The sequence below is a fragment of the Vanessa cardui genome, chromosome Z (assembly GCF_905220365.1).
Source record: "Vanessa cardui chromosome Z, ilVanCard2.1, whole genome shotgun sequence".
Lineage (NCBI taxonomy): Eukaryota > Metazoa > Arthropoda > Insecta > Lepidoptera > Nymphalidae > Vanessa > Vanessa cardui.
The window spans coordinates 10,655,068-10,669,155 of record NC_061154.1 but is presented as its reverse complement, the minus strand read 5'-3'; the positions used below and the strand labels follow the sequence as shown (position 1 = coordinate 10,669,155).

At 31.5% G+C, this 14,088-nt stretch overlaps 1 protein-coding gene across 1 annotated transcript in view; it reads left to right on the top strand.

Annotated features, from left to right (window-relative positions):
- Positions 1 to 5,826: 5,826 nt before the first annotated feature.
- Positions 5,827 to 14,088, top strand: part of LOC124542891 (polyhomeotic-proximal chromatin protein-like) — a 28,917-nt gene continuing 20,655 nt past the window's right edge. The window contains exons 1-7 of the mRNA XM_047120796.1: positions 5,827 to 6,094; positions 7,564 to 8,233; positions 8,348 to 8,536; positions 8,876 to 9,094; positions 10,943 to 11,098; positions 11,613 to 11,738; positions 13,469 to 13,563. Of these exons, the coding sequence (XP_046976752.1) occupies positions 6,060 to 6,094; positions 7,564 to 8,233; positions 8,348 to 8,536; positions 8,876 to 9,094; positions 10,943 to 11,098; positions 11,613 to 11,738; positions 13,469 to 13,563 (1,490 nt within the window). The 5' untranslated portion in view covers positions 5,827 to 6,059. The remainder of the gene's footprint in view (positions 6,095 to 7,563; positions 8,234 to 8,347; positions 8,537 to 8,875; positions 9,095 to 10,942; positions 11,099 to 11,612; positions 11,739 to 13,468; positions 13,564 to 14,088) is intronic.

Below are 14,088 nucleotides of genomic sequence, written 5' to 3'. Positions count from 1 at the left end.
TACAAATAAGTTTCGAAAGATCTTCATTTATTATGTAATACAAAATCAGTAAAGTTTAATACTAAATAATAAAGTTATTTACTAACAGTAGCCAATTTTAAGAAGGTAGAGTTTTTAAGTGCAAGCCCTCTTTGATCGAATCTTACTTTAATAGTAACAGTAACATTGATTGAACATCAATATGAATGGTCTTTTTATTACTATTATTATTTTAATATTTAAAAAATAAACAAAAAAATCTAAAATCTAATCAACTTCTTTTATGACATAGAATGTTCTATATGATTCGGAATATTTCTTATACTATAAATAAATAATTACGTTTTGCTAATCATAGTATCTTTGTAAGTAGTTATTAAGTCTTTAATGCATAGGACACAATGTTTTCAAACGACAATATACTAAAATTTTATTTAACATTTGTAGGTTTTTTGTGACATACGTGGTGGTAAGTGACCATGATTACCACTTCCATAAGACAACGGCGCTGTAAGAAAGACAAACTATTCCTTACATCACCAACGCGCCACCAAACCTGGGAACTAAGATATTTTGTCCTTTGTTCCTGTAGTTACACTAGCTCACTCACTGAACACACCACTACTGAGTACTGTTGAATATCTGATGAGTGGGTAAGTGGCCAGTCTGGGTATCTACTCAGACGTTAAGATAAGAGAGAAAGATATATTTGTATAATTCATATATACCTGTAACGTGTATTGAAATAAACGATTACCTGAATTAACAATAATTCGATACTCGCTGCTCAAAGGAAAGTAATAGAGTTATCTCCATGTCGACAGAAATTAAATTAATTTGTTAGGAACGAGTTTGAAGCTGAAAACAGATCTTTTGATGTCAGTGATTATTCCATTAGACATTATTCGAACAAGTAAATATAATTCCCTAATTTCAGGGTATTCATATCGGTTGTGTATCTTCATGTGTATTGTATATATACTAACTACCCATTCAAACGTCACGCGGGCATAATTAAGGTTATATCTCTTTTTATTTCTTTAACAATTTTATAAGCTTTCGCTATTCGATTAATCTAAAAAACTTTCAATTTATATGGAACTCTCAAATAGTGATAGGCTTACACTGCAGGGCCATACGTTTCTGAAAAGTAGCTTATTACGTCAACTTAGGCCAAAAATAAATTGTTACATCTATTTCCAAGCGACCACTGCCAAAACTTTATAAGATTTAATTTAAATGTGTTTGTAAGGTACGTAGATCTCCAAAAGCGTCACAAAAAAAAATCCGCATCAATGGATTGTACTTACCTATATATTATTACAAGATAAGTCATGACTATCTTTATTGTTATTAAATATTTGATTTAATTTATAATTATTTGTTTCATAGTAGATCGAGAATTGATTAAAGGAAACACTATTTTTAACGTTTCTTGTAAACAAAAAATGTCATTTGCATTATCAAATTTGATCCAGTAGAAGGAGTTATTAGAAGATATTTTAAATTAAGCATGAAAAAAGTGAGTTAGCTATGTCTATGTACCTAAGTATAATGCACTTTACAAGCTAGATGAAATGTTCGGATAGTTACTGATTTTATAATAGGTATAAGTTTATTATAAATGATAGTAAATATTTAGGTTTTAATTATTTTAGGATGAAAACAAGTCAAGTCTTAATCAATATATTAGAAACGTTACACTTTTTATGTCGGTGGTAAAGATCTAACATGGAGTCTGATATAAATGCCTCAGACTTGAATGAACGAATTTTTATTGGTATCTCAATTATGAAAAGCTTTAGAATGCAATATATTAAGAATTACACAATCTATATAGACATATCTAGATTTAATTATTTTAAACTAACGTGTGGTTCTTGGTAAGAAAGACTTGTTTACGACTGATAAGTTATTGATCGAGTGTGATTACCGATGTGACTGGTGAGGTGACATACGACAATACCAATATAAAATAATAAAAAGTAACATCTCATATCATCATTATGACATACCATTTAATTATTTTCAATTTAAAGCCGACCTTTTGTGGACGAAAGTCATCTTCGCAATCATTAATTAAATAAGTCAAGTAGCTATATATCATTGTTTTATCGTTTCAACGTCGGTATTGTGCGCTTGTAAAGTACATGTACAAACAAAAAACTCCTGCGATCGTGATTTCAATGCAACGCGATCGTATCAAGACAGGAACAAAGTCATCACGATATAAAATGTTTGTTAGATATTACTAAAATTGCTGATTTTATTTTCTTAATAAAAACATTTCTTTTTTATTTAAATTTAATTTTGAATTCATTACTTCAATTTTAGAAAAGTTAAAATCGTCGATGATTCTGTCGCCATATCATTTGTGATGCTTGTGTCACAGTTAAATTTCGTTACGTATAATAATAAGTATATAATATGGTATAGGAAATTAAAATAATAAATAATTTTATTTTATTATCGATATTTCATTAAGTATTTGCTTTTCCGCTTATCGACCCAGCTTATATCTAAGGACTCTATATTATGGGCTATGATGCCGCACGACTCTAAGCCCAGGATTAAATTTTTCACTCAAGAAAAACTTAATCAAGTCACTTTTATTCAACCGCCAAATAACAGTACTCAGTATTGTTGTGTTCCGGTTTGAAGGTTGAGTGAGCCAGTGTAACTACAGGCACTAGGGAGATAACATTTTAGTTCCCAAGGTTGGTGGTACATTGACGATGTAAGGAATGGTTAATATTTCTTACAGCGTCATTGTCTACGGGTGATGGTGACCACTTACCATTAGGTGGCCCATATGTTCGTCCGCCAAACTATACCACAAAAAAAATTCTCGGTTTCAACCCATAGTAAGAAAATTAGCAGCGTTAAACTCTTATACTTCTGAATGCACGTAAACTGCTGATGTGCCTGATCGTTTTCGGGGACGATCCATTTGATCAAATTGTAAATTTGTTTATGGAGCATGTAACTTATTACATCTTTACGCAGATCGGCCTGGGTTCAGTATTCCAAACGCGAACTAAGTATACGGATACTTATAAAGAATTTCTTTTGAATGCGATCGAATGAATGAATCCGATTAATAAAAAAGCGAACATTACCTTAAACCACTAATACTTTATAAAAACTTTAACCATAAATGACGACAATAAAACCCTTTTCTTAATTGCGGTAGGTATATTTGCGGTTCGAATAGATTACTAACAATAAATTCACATTCATCACGTACCTATTCATTATAATACTTTTCAATGACTGTTTTATGTATGCAATACCTGTTAGAAATATTGGTATTAAAAGGTATTCGACATTCAAATATTTAAATATAGCAAATTGATTGTACCGACATAAATCAAATTTGATCTTTGATATTAACAACAAATTTATGGAACTATGGACGATGACGTATTTGACAAATTGTCAATAACATTTTTAGTAAAAATTAACAATCGAGAGTAATTGATGATTTTGCAAGGATTAAGATTATAAGATTTAATTCTAAAAATATCGAGACATTCAGAAATTACATATAAGCGAGCGCGATCGATCGGGTTCACGCATGGCAGAGTCTGGCGTTTCGGTAAAGTAATTAGGTAGCTAGCGAACAAAATTTCTATATGGTTTGCCCATGGGGCAGACATATACCATTAGGTACATAAATGACCGCGTCTGTCACCATGGTAACGTGACTTATCACTTGATAGCACTCTTGTTGAAAACAAGAACATTCAGACTTCATTTTAAAAACGAAGAAAATCTCAGACATAGGTTTCTCTAAGCTTAGAATACATTACATTACAATAATCAGGCAAAAATAAAGTAGGACCTTTTTAGGATACGTTGAATAAAGAATAATTGAAATAGAGAAACTCGGGACTCGAATGATTGATTTGAAACATCAACGTCAATGATAGACAAATGGTAATATGGATGGGAGATTTGATGAAGAATACAAGTATTTTACTAACTTAGAACTTTAACTAAACTTTTATCTCGCATGAACGAAGATTTGCATCATCATATCACATCAACTGTAAATATTTCGAATACACCTAATATTCGAAAGGTACCTAAGATGTATAAATGAACACCCATAACCTATATGTTCCATTAAACAAAGATTTTATTGAAAGTTAATCTAAGTATATTTTCTTTTAGAAAACCTATATAATACCGTCTAAAAAAAAACATAAAATACTATGAGTACCTACACAAGAAGAACAAAATGTCTTGAATTTTTCAATAAATTGTAAAAAAACTCATAATAAAAAAAAGCTTGAGTAAGAAGTGTACAGCGTACAATTTCACACAAAAATGCTCTCTCAACTTATTTGGTTACTCTCGAAACATATAAAGTACCACAAGCTAGGGGTAGGTTATTATAAAGAGGTAAATTATTTTATTGTTATTTATCGACCCTTTTATTTTTTATTGCATCGATGTTTTTTTTGTACCTTATCAACTTCTATAAAAAAAAACCATTCCCAATTTTTTTTCAGTTGAACATCAACAAACTTTGTAGGCAAAGTTATCTTACTTTTTGTGTAAAAGTTTACTTAGCACGCCGTAGATGGCGTTACTTGCAACCTGAATTCATTCACGAAGACGACTACAGATGGCAGCCCAGAAGCCTATCTTTTTCGTTATATTTCATAAATTTTGTAACAGATAATTATGCCACATTATTTTGAGGTTCGATTTGATTTTAGGAAAAAAATATAATTAACTAGTCTAGATACTTGACCAAAATAATTATTAGATATAATATTAAATACAATAAATTCTAATAATGAATTGATAACTATATTAAATGTTTTATTTAAAAAGTATATAGACTCAATTGTCTTTTGAATTGCATAACTTGCACTACTTCCACAGAAAGATACATTTTAACAAAATATGTATCTACAAATAAGAAATGGCAGTTATGCGACGCGATATAGGTAGGTATTTAAACAATACTGTTGATTATAATGATTTGAACTATTGGAAGAAGTTAATAAGTAACTTAATACTATTTTGTAAATAAATATAATAAATATTTTATTTACCAATATTACTACCATATAGGTAGGTTACTCATGATCAAGTTAAATACTAATTTATAAAAATATATTTAGGGAGATAGGTAAAACTGGGAATTTTGCATACTTGGATCACTTTAACTATAATTGCCTAAATTCCATCATATACTAAGCAAAATATATGTAACTATAATACCACCCATAAATATAGCAACACGCGAATAATTATGCCCATATATTGATGAAATATAGGTAGAGTCGCTTCTACCCCGATGTTAAATAGGGATTATTAGGGTGAAGTAAAGAAGCCATTTTCGAACGTTACAATGAAACCATATAGATACGAACATATTCAAGTGAATAGTCAGTTTAGATTGTATATTTAAGTTATAAATTTAGGATCAATGTAGGTACCTGGTACAAGTTTTTAAGTAAATTAAAAAGTATTTGTTACAATAAGTATAAAACCATGTTTTTACCTGCGTAAGTTTATATAATAATAGTAAATCACAATACAAAACAAGTAAAAAGCGTTATGAATTAGCCTTCTCATCTTTTACAAAAAATCAGAGCGAGAAAGCAGTAGTAGTAATAATAATAATGCAGAAACGCTAATTTCGTTCCTCGCGCCCTTTCGAACCGTTCATGGCAACCGGTTTTGTTTGTGGAACGGTCGTAAAATGAATCGTCCAATGAAAGGCCAGCATTTCGAGCGGGCGTACCATTGGAGATGCATGATAGAGAGCGTTGCGATGCGGAGGGGTGAGGGGAATGGGTGCGGTGTGACGGCGGTACCGCGCTCTACACGGATTCTCTACAGTCTTATTTCGCCATTCGGAAAGAAGGTTGTTATTACAATGAGACGGGAACCGGACTATCGATAAAGTGTGTTTGTATGTCGTTTTCGTCGATATTAAGTGTTGTGTTCACTTTCACCTGTGCGAATGTCTCAATCCTTACCTTTTTGTTTGTTATTTCTTTTAATTACTGCCGCATGGGTCGGCGCTTACGTTTAAGTTAACCCTTTATTTTGAAACGATGGAACGTTGTTCTTATGGTTTTTACACCAAAAGGTATTTTATGTTATTTTTTACTTTACGATTGCGAATCAGTGTGGTTGAGTGCATCGCGTGTGGCTAGATGGTGGGTTAAGAAATTTATTCGTCATCATTATGAATCGCGTTTATTTAATTATACGAACGTTACGTACGTTAGTATAATTAAATAAAGGAAGGTTATTTACAATATATGGAAAAAACACCAATAAAAACATGTTCTCTTATTATTTGTATGATATCCATTTGGGATATATATATAATAATCGAAATACGTTCTATAGAAATTTCAAACCATTGTAATAAAAAACCGTTCCAAGAGCTTTTGAGTATTCAGTGAGGGGAGTAAGCTCTTATTATTATTATTGCAACGCTTCGGGGAAAAGCCGACAATACACGGCCCTCGGAGCCGAGGGTCGACTGGTGAGGGGAGAGGGGGTAACGTCTGTCTGCACACATGCAGAACCGGTTCGCTCTCCAGCTCCCCTAGTGCGTTGCATAAATCTCTCTCTTTCGCCACACGCGTTTGCATAATGCCCTCTCACTCGCACATTTTCATTATTTTTTGCTTCCCCTTGTGAAATAATGCCAGACGGACCGTTTTTATTTAGGTATCTGTCCCTAAATAGGTGCATAGCTCTATATTTATAAAGGAGATGGTAAGTATAGTATGGAAAAAAACATGTGGCATGGATCTGTTACTAATTATAGCCATGTACGAAAGTAAACTAATCTTTTAGTTTAAGAAATGATATAACCAAATTTATGCATGCAGATATGTAATTATTAGAGTACTTTAATCAGAAAATACTATTACGATTTTTATTTTTAGTAACTAAACACCGATATTATTTTGATACCTTAAAATATTATTTTAATATTCCTAACCTTCAATATTTTAGTTCTTAATGAAACACAATAACTGTTAAAATCTTTGAGCTTCTATTTTTTCATTATTTAGTAAAACTCTTTAATAAAGTAACGATATATTCTATGGTCAAGGTTGCACAATCCAAAGATAAGATGTTTTCAATACCTGTGGTATTAATATTAGCAATTGTCAACTTGTCATTGACGTTTGACAATAGTCCATTTTATACTTTCGTTTTTATTATTGTAGATCTTTCGTAAATTGATCAACGTGATATTTTTACATTTTATTATAATTTCACAATCAAACCTTTGGTTCGAATTAAACATGACACTGTGAATATATTACTTCCTTACAAACAAGAGTTCTTCCATCAGGCGGACGTGATAGTTACAATATAAATTTAACTCGATGATATTTTGTAAGAATTTAAATATTAGCTGTAGAATAGACAATAGTTTTGATTTATACTGTATATATCCTGAGTAATGGCTGATTTACGCAGGTACATTACCGACAAGTGGTTATGAAATGACTGAAGTTAGTTAAAATTACTGGATATGCATCTATTTCTTGTATATTTCCTCACTTCACATGTTATTTTTATTATTTATAGGTCAGAAATACTAGATAACATACAAAAAAAGAAGGACCAAGAAAAGGACCAGCCTCAAAGCCCTAATTTCCAACAACAATTGGCAAAGCCCGTCGATAAACAACAGATACATAATTCTGATATACAAAGTGCGAATGTGTCAGTGACGCAGCATGTTCCTACACAGCTACTTTCGCCGACACATGGCTCGGGGTCTCCAGTCCAGTCAAAAGATGATGCCAAGGACAAGACAATAAAAGTTGCTAACTCTACGACAATAACATTGATTGAGAACAACGTCAACGGAGAAAAAGATAAGGACAATAATTATCCTAAAAATTATTTTACATTAGAGCCTAAAAATGAAAAGAAAGATGATTGCAACAAAAACAGTATCACAATAACTAGGACAATACCAAAGCAGTCACCGGGAGGTGGCCAAGTTGATAAATCTAAGAGTGCTTCGAAAGGTACAAAAAGGCCTCTTCAATATTTGGAAACTCTTGCTGAAAAAGCTGGAATAACATTTGAAGACAAATACGAAGCGGCTAATACATTACTTGCTCTAGATAAACAGAATAATACTTTTCGCAGACCTGAGCTTAAACAGCCGAAATCAGAACCAGATAATCACTCACAAGGTGAAGAATTTAGGTACAGAAACCAAAAAGAAGAGGATGATAAGTTACAAGTAAGGACTAAATTTACAAAGCTATATCTTAATAAAATACATATATACAATATAATATATAATAAACAAATATTTGATTGATTTAAAATACAATATTTACCTCCCACTAAACAGATACATCAGCAAATAATACAGCAACAACAGCAGCAGCAACAGTTACAGCATCTGCAACAGCAGCAACAACAACAACAACTACAACAGCTTCAACAGCAGCAATTACAACAATTGCAACAACAAGCATTGCAACGGCAGCATCAGGCTATTCAACAGCACTTAAAAAATCAGCAGGACCAGCAAGAGATTGTAAGTAATTATTACTTTCATTCATTCATATTCTTGAATCATTATTGATTTTATTACATCCTTTTCACAATAAAATACAGAATGATCTTAATGTATATTTTAAAATATTATGTAGTAAGGAGCTCAAAGTAAGATATACTTCTATATATCTTGAGCTGCTTCATATATCAAATTCTATTTATCATAGTATATACTACTACTTTATATAATCGTTCACAATATGACTAATAATTGATAATATTATCAATGTTCTGTTAATTTAATTTTGTGCTAAGTAGTAATATGCTATTGACAAAACATACTAACTAGCCACTATTTACCTTTTTCCGTTCCATTTAGTTGCAGAAACAATTTCAACAACAGCAACAACAGCAGCAGCAACAACAGCAACAGCAACAACAGCAGCAGCAACAACAACAGCAGCAGCAACAACAACAACAACAACCTCAACAACAGCAATCACAACAAGCATCACAGCAACAGCAATCACAGCAGCCTAAACAAGAAATCCAACAACTTACTCAACAGCAAGAATTACAGCAACAGAAATTTTTACAGGTTCACAAAGTTTCTACTCATTATGGCTTAGTTATTTTTAAACTTTAAAACTTCATACAGCACTTTCTATATATAATTTATCTTAATATTCTAGTTGTAGTATACTACTTAATAATGATGTGTGTTTTACATGATTAGTAGTATACAGGCTGAAGCTTGTTGCAATATTAATGCTGATTGATGGCATAACATTTGATACTGACTGTTCATTAGAAACTGTTATCATCCATCAAGTAGGGTTGTGAAACACTGATATTACTACAAGGGATATAGATACTTAAACCCCATAGTTGTCGAAACAATGGTGTAACAAATAATTGTTTATGGATGCTTATAATTTTAATAAAAGGTTGACTATTTAGTTAACATTATCTTCCTTCAATTAACGAAATATAAATGCTCAAAATGAGCGTTTTTCCCTTCATAACAAGTTTACGATAGTCTAATACCGCAATGGGCTAACCAAAGGATAATATTTGATGGCAAACTTTTTAATATTTTCGATTTTATACTGTGTTAATCCTCTTGTTTTATCATATTGATTTAGTCGACAATACTTTTAAGGAAACAAATACAAAACATACCAATAAAATTTTTCCAAATGAAAGTTTCAATTAATAATTATTATTCAAGATAGAAGTGTTATACTTATTTATTCGTTGAAAAGAAAAATATACCAGCAATTGGTATAGAAAACTCTTATGCCTGAACCACTGAAAGAAACAGAAAAAAGTTTTCTTAATCTTACATAAACCTTTTTAACAATAAAATTATCAATTGCTTACTTTTGTTCTATTTGAAACATTTTTGACGCGAACCTATCATTCCCAATTTGTGTTTTTAAGCTTAAATGTTTCATCGAAATGTTATTAAATTTTGCAATTAAATTTGATAATATTAATTTTCAACATTGTCTAGGATTTCAGTTATAAAAGCATTGCTCAACGTTATAATTATTAACAACAACAGCCTGTAAATTCCCACTGGGCTAAAGGCCTCCTCTTCCTTTGAGGAGAGGGTTTGGAACATATTCCACCACGCTGTTCCAATGCGGGTTGGTGGAATACACCTGTGGCAGAATTTCTATGAAATTTGTCACATGCAGGTTTCCTCACTATGTTTTGCTTGACCGCTGAGCACGAGATGAATTATAAAGACAAATTAAGCACATGAATCAGCTGTGCTTGCCTGGGTTTGAACCCGCAATGATCGTTTAAAATGTACGCGTTCTAACCACTGGGCCATCTCGACTCGAATATTTATCAACCCAGTGTAAAATTAAAATTCATAAAAAGTTCCTTACAATACCTATGTTCCTATTGGATGTATCGGTCTAGATATCTTTATTCATAATAATTGAATGATCACACTTGATCTGTAAACCATTTTCGATCGCTGTTAATGCGGATGGAACGATTTTGCAACGCACCACGCGTGCAATCAATTTGTTGAAGAAATAGCTTCTCTGATGCGGACATCTTACTTAATATACAAATACATATAAATGCTAAGTCAGTATAGGTCAGGCATATTTGAACACGCACTTGCGCGTGTGTATTATTTTAAAAAACTATTCCAAACGTACCTATTCTTCCATTTGTTATATGTATAATAGTGTTAAATTTAGTAAATGTAACATTTCAGCTTATACCAGACGTAAGATGTTTCTCCTGCTATTAATAAAGATATGTTACTAATTGCTTGACAAAATATTTAATTATTTTTCTATCGGTACTTTTTGCATTTAGTAATTAAGCGTTTTTTGTTTTCTTTTTCACTTATATACAGTGTGTTGTTTTTAATATAAATTTATTTATTAATTACGTTTTTTTTTTCATTTTTTCACAGGTTGTAAACAACCAACCGGTACATACGCAGCAATTTAACGTACCCGGTATCGGTGAAATTAATCTTAGCTTCCTAGCGTCACCTCAAAACAACGTTAACCTTCTTTTCGACAAGAACCAGAAAACCGGCATGAGCGGTGAGATCAAGCAACAGCAAGTAAGTACAGTGACTTGATTCCAATCCAATAGAAAATAAAGCTAAACGAACCTTTGAATGACGTAATTCTTTCAATTTGCTAATAGCTCAGATATATTATAATCTATTAACAGTTTAAAATAGTATATACTTATTTAGAATACAACAATTTTCCACTTAACTACTTATACAATTTAATTTTACTTCCAAATTCTAGTAACTGCTTGATCGACATTCAAAAAGAAAATTTTCGCAAATCCATAAAGAATATCATAGATTATTCAACCAATGACATCGCAACAATTCGATATCGAATGTTGTTTATGTGACCTTTGTCCTCTTGTTGTTGGACTTGGCTATATACTTAAACATAATTGTCGCAGGATTTAAGTTCAAAGCGGAATTTAAATTTAGAATTAATACACACAGAATTAAAAAAAAAAGAAAACAGAAATAGAACATTTTTTCGTTTTATTATTATTTTTTATATTAGTTGATTAAATTGATGGTACAAAATGGCTTGTTGTGTGTGCAGATTGTTGACGGTCAATCTCAAGTGGTACAACAGCAGATCAGCATGTCACAACACGAGCCGACTCAGCAGCATCATCAAACGGTCACCGTTGTTTCCTCCATGCCGAGCAGTATGGCACAGCACCAAGTAAGCTATGGTCTTCATATCCTTTAATTTTTAGCTATGACTGTATACTTGTTTCTCCATTTAATAACAAAAATCTATTGTTCTTAGATGCTATTTATTTATAAACAAACATGTCTTGGATAAAGGCAAGTGCATCCAAAATGTTTGTTGTTTTTATTAAGTTATTATTATTATGTACTTTTACTACTAGTTGGTAAAGTATTTTACACTAAGGTTACTAGATCAATACCATACTAGTATATTTAATAAACTATAACACTTGAAAAAATCCATTTGTATTCAAAATTCCTTAACCTAAGTGATTTGTCTCTTTTTAATATAATTTAATTTGACATTTGATGGAAAACAACACATTGTCAAAAAAAAAACAACTTTGCTAAATTTATAGGTTTTCAATATCTCATTATTTGACCAATTGCCCTCTATTTGGAGACAATTAAACATAGATATCCGATGAATTAGTGCTATATCAACTGTGCGCCCCATATCCAATTTTTCAACCCTTCATTTGACATTACGAATCAGACATCCGTTATGCCAAAGGTTTGACAAAAAGGGCGTTTTTTAACTAGTTAAACATAAATGCTATCTTCTATTGGTCGAATCGCCGCCTCCTATTACCGGTACAAACACAAAACAAACATAAAATGGTTATGGTTTGAACAGGTGGCCATTTCGTCAGTCCGCTTGCCCGGTTATTAAAGAAAATATTAACAATCAATCAAATATAATGCCAAACTGTTTATATAATAACACATGTTATAAATATTGTGTAATCTAAAACCTAGAAGACATTATTTTATCGTTTATAAATGACAGGAATAATTATCGTTTTAAAATATTTGTTGAGCTAGAAACAAAGATCGATACGTTTCTAGAACACTAACGATTGCAAAGTTAAGCTTGCGAAACGTTTGACGGGCGCTGTTATTCGAAAATGTAGAGACGAAAATCTTTTTTAGTTTTCATTCTTTTATATAATAATGAAACTCACTTTTCACGACAATAGTGTAATTAAAGCGAAAAGTTTTTCGAAAGACACTGCAACTTCTAGAATAAGTTTTATCTACAATTATATAGTAGTTTATACAGTAAGACGTTACAAAAAAATATGTACCCTCGGCTATCAATATTTGTTTTACACAAATTTAATTAATTATTAGCCTATAAATGTCAGTACGAATAATCCAGATTCCCCTACCTAATCGTAATCATTTGTTAATAGCGAAAAAAACTGACTTATAAAATGTCGCCCAAATCGACATGAGAAAACGTCTTTCTACAATCAACGATACTCGATATAATTTATAAATTAATTAATCTTATTACTTGAAAAAATAACATGAAGTTACCATACAAAACTATATTAGCGGTTTGTTTTATAATCACAATGAGCATTTACTTTCTAAAGATATTGCGACCCATTTACCAAGTTTATTTTTTTATATAAGCAGTCTTTATACTGAAAATCGAACATTCTAGAGAAACTTGCGTACACATATATTACAATTTTGATATAAGTTTATGGGTCAATAGTGTTTAACATACACGGTTACATAAGAATTCGGGTGTAATTCCACGATCATGTATTGATGTATTCTGGTTTCCTAAAGGTATATTTTAGTATATGCGTTGCGAGAGCGGAGCGGAGATAACGAATTCTGACCTCGTATTAACATTTACGATGCAAAGTCGACGTGAATAGATTTGTAGTATCACTGTGGTTCCAGGTCCAGCAACAAGCAACGAGCGGTATACAGCAACAAGCGACCATGCCGCCTCTGCAGAGCTTACCCTCCAACACGCAACATCCGCAACAAATAAGGTACCATGGAGTTTTTATATATTATTTAAAAAAAAAAAACACCTAATTGATCATCATTCCTTATAAATATATGTACGTATCAATATTAATATTTATCAATAAGTATAAAATGGTAAGTATATATTCAGTTTAGAATATTTGATTCAATAATAGAATACATTTTAATATATATTTATTTGTCTGTGGAGTGTTTTTTTAGATAAATTTTAGGACTCAATATTTAAGGATCTTTTCACACTGGAAGTCTGTCATGGCTTTATAGAGATATATTTTGTCAAAATCAATTAATCAATATAGATATTATAATTAAGAGGGTGTCTGGTACGGTTTCGCGGTAAACCACTCAAGTGATTTTGCAATGTGCGTGCGGATCGAACCCCAAGATGACTTCTTTTACTTTTTTTCAGTTCACCCCTGTATTTGTAATATAGGGTGATTAATTAGGGCTTGTGTGCATGTTCTCTTCAATTCTAAAGTGGGCATGGAGGCTTTTGAGAACAGTTACAATTTAAGTTGATGATAAGA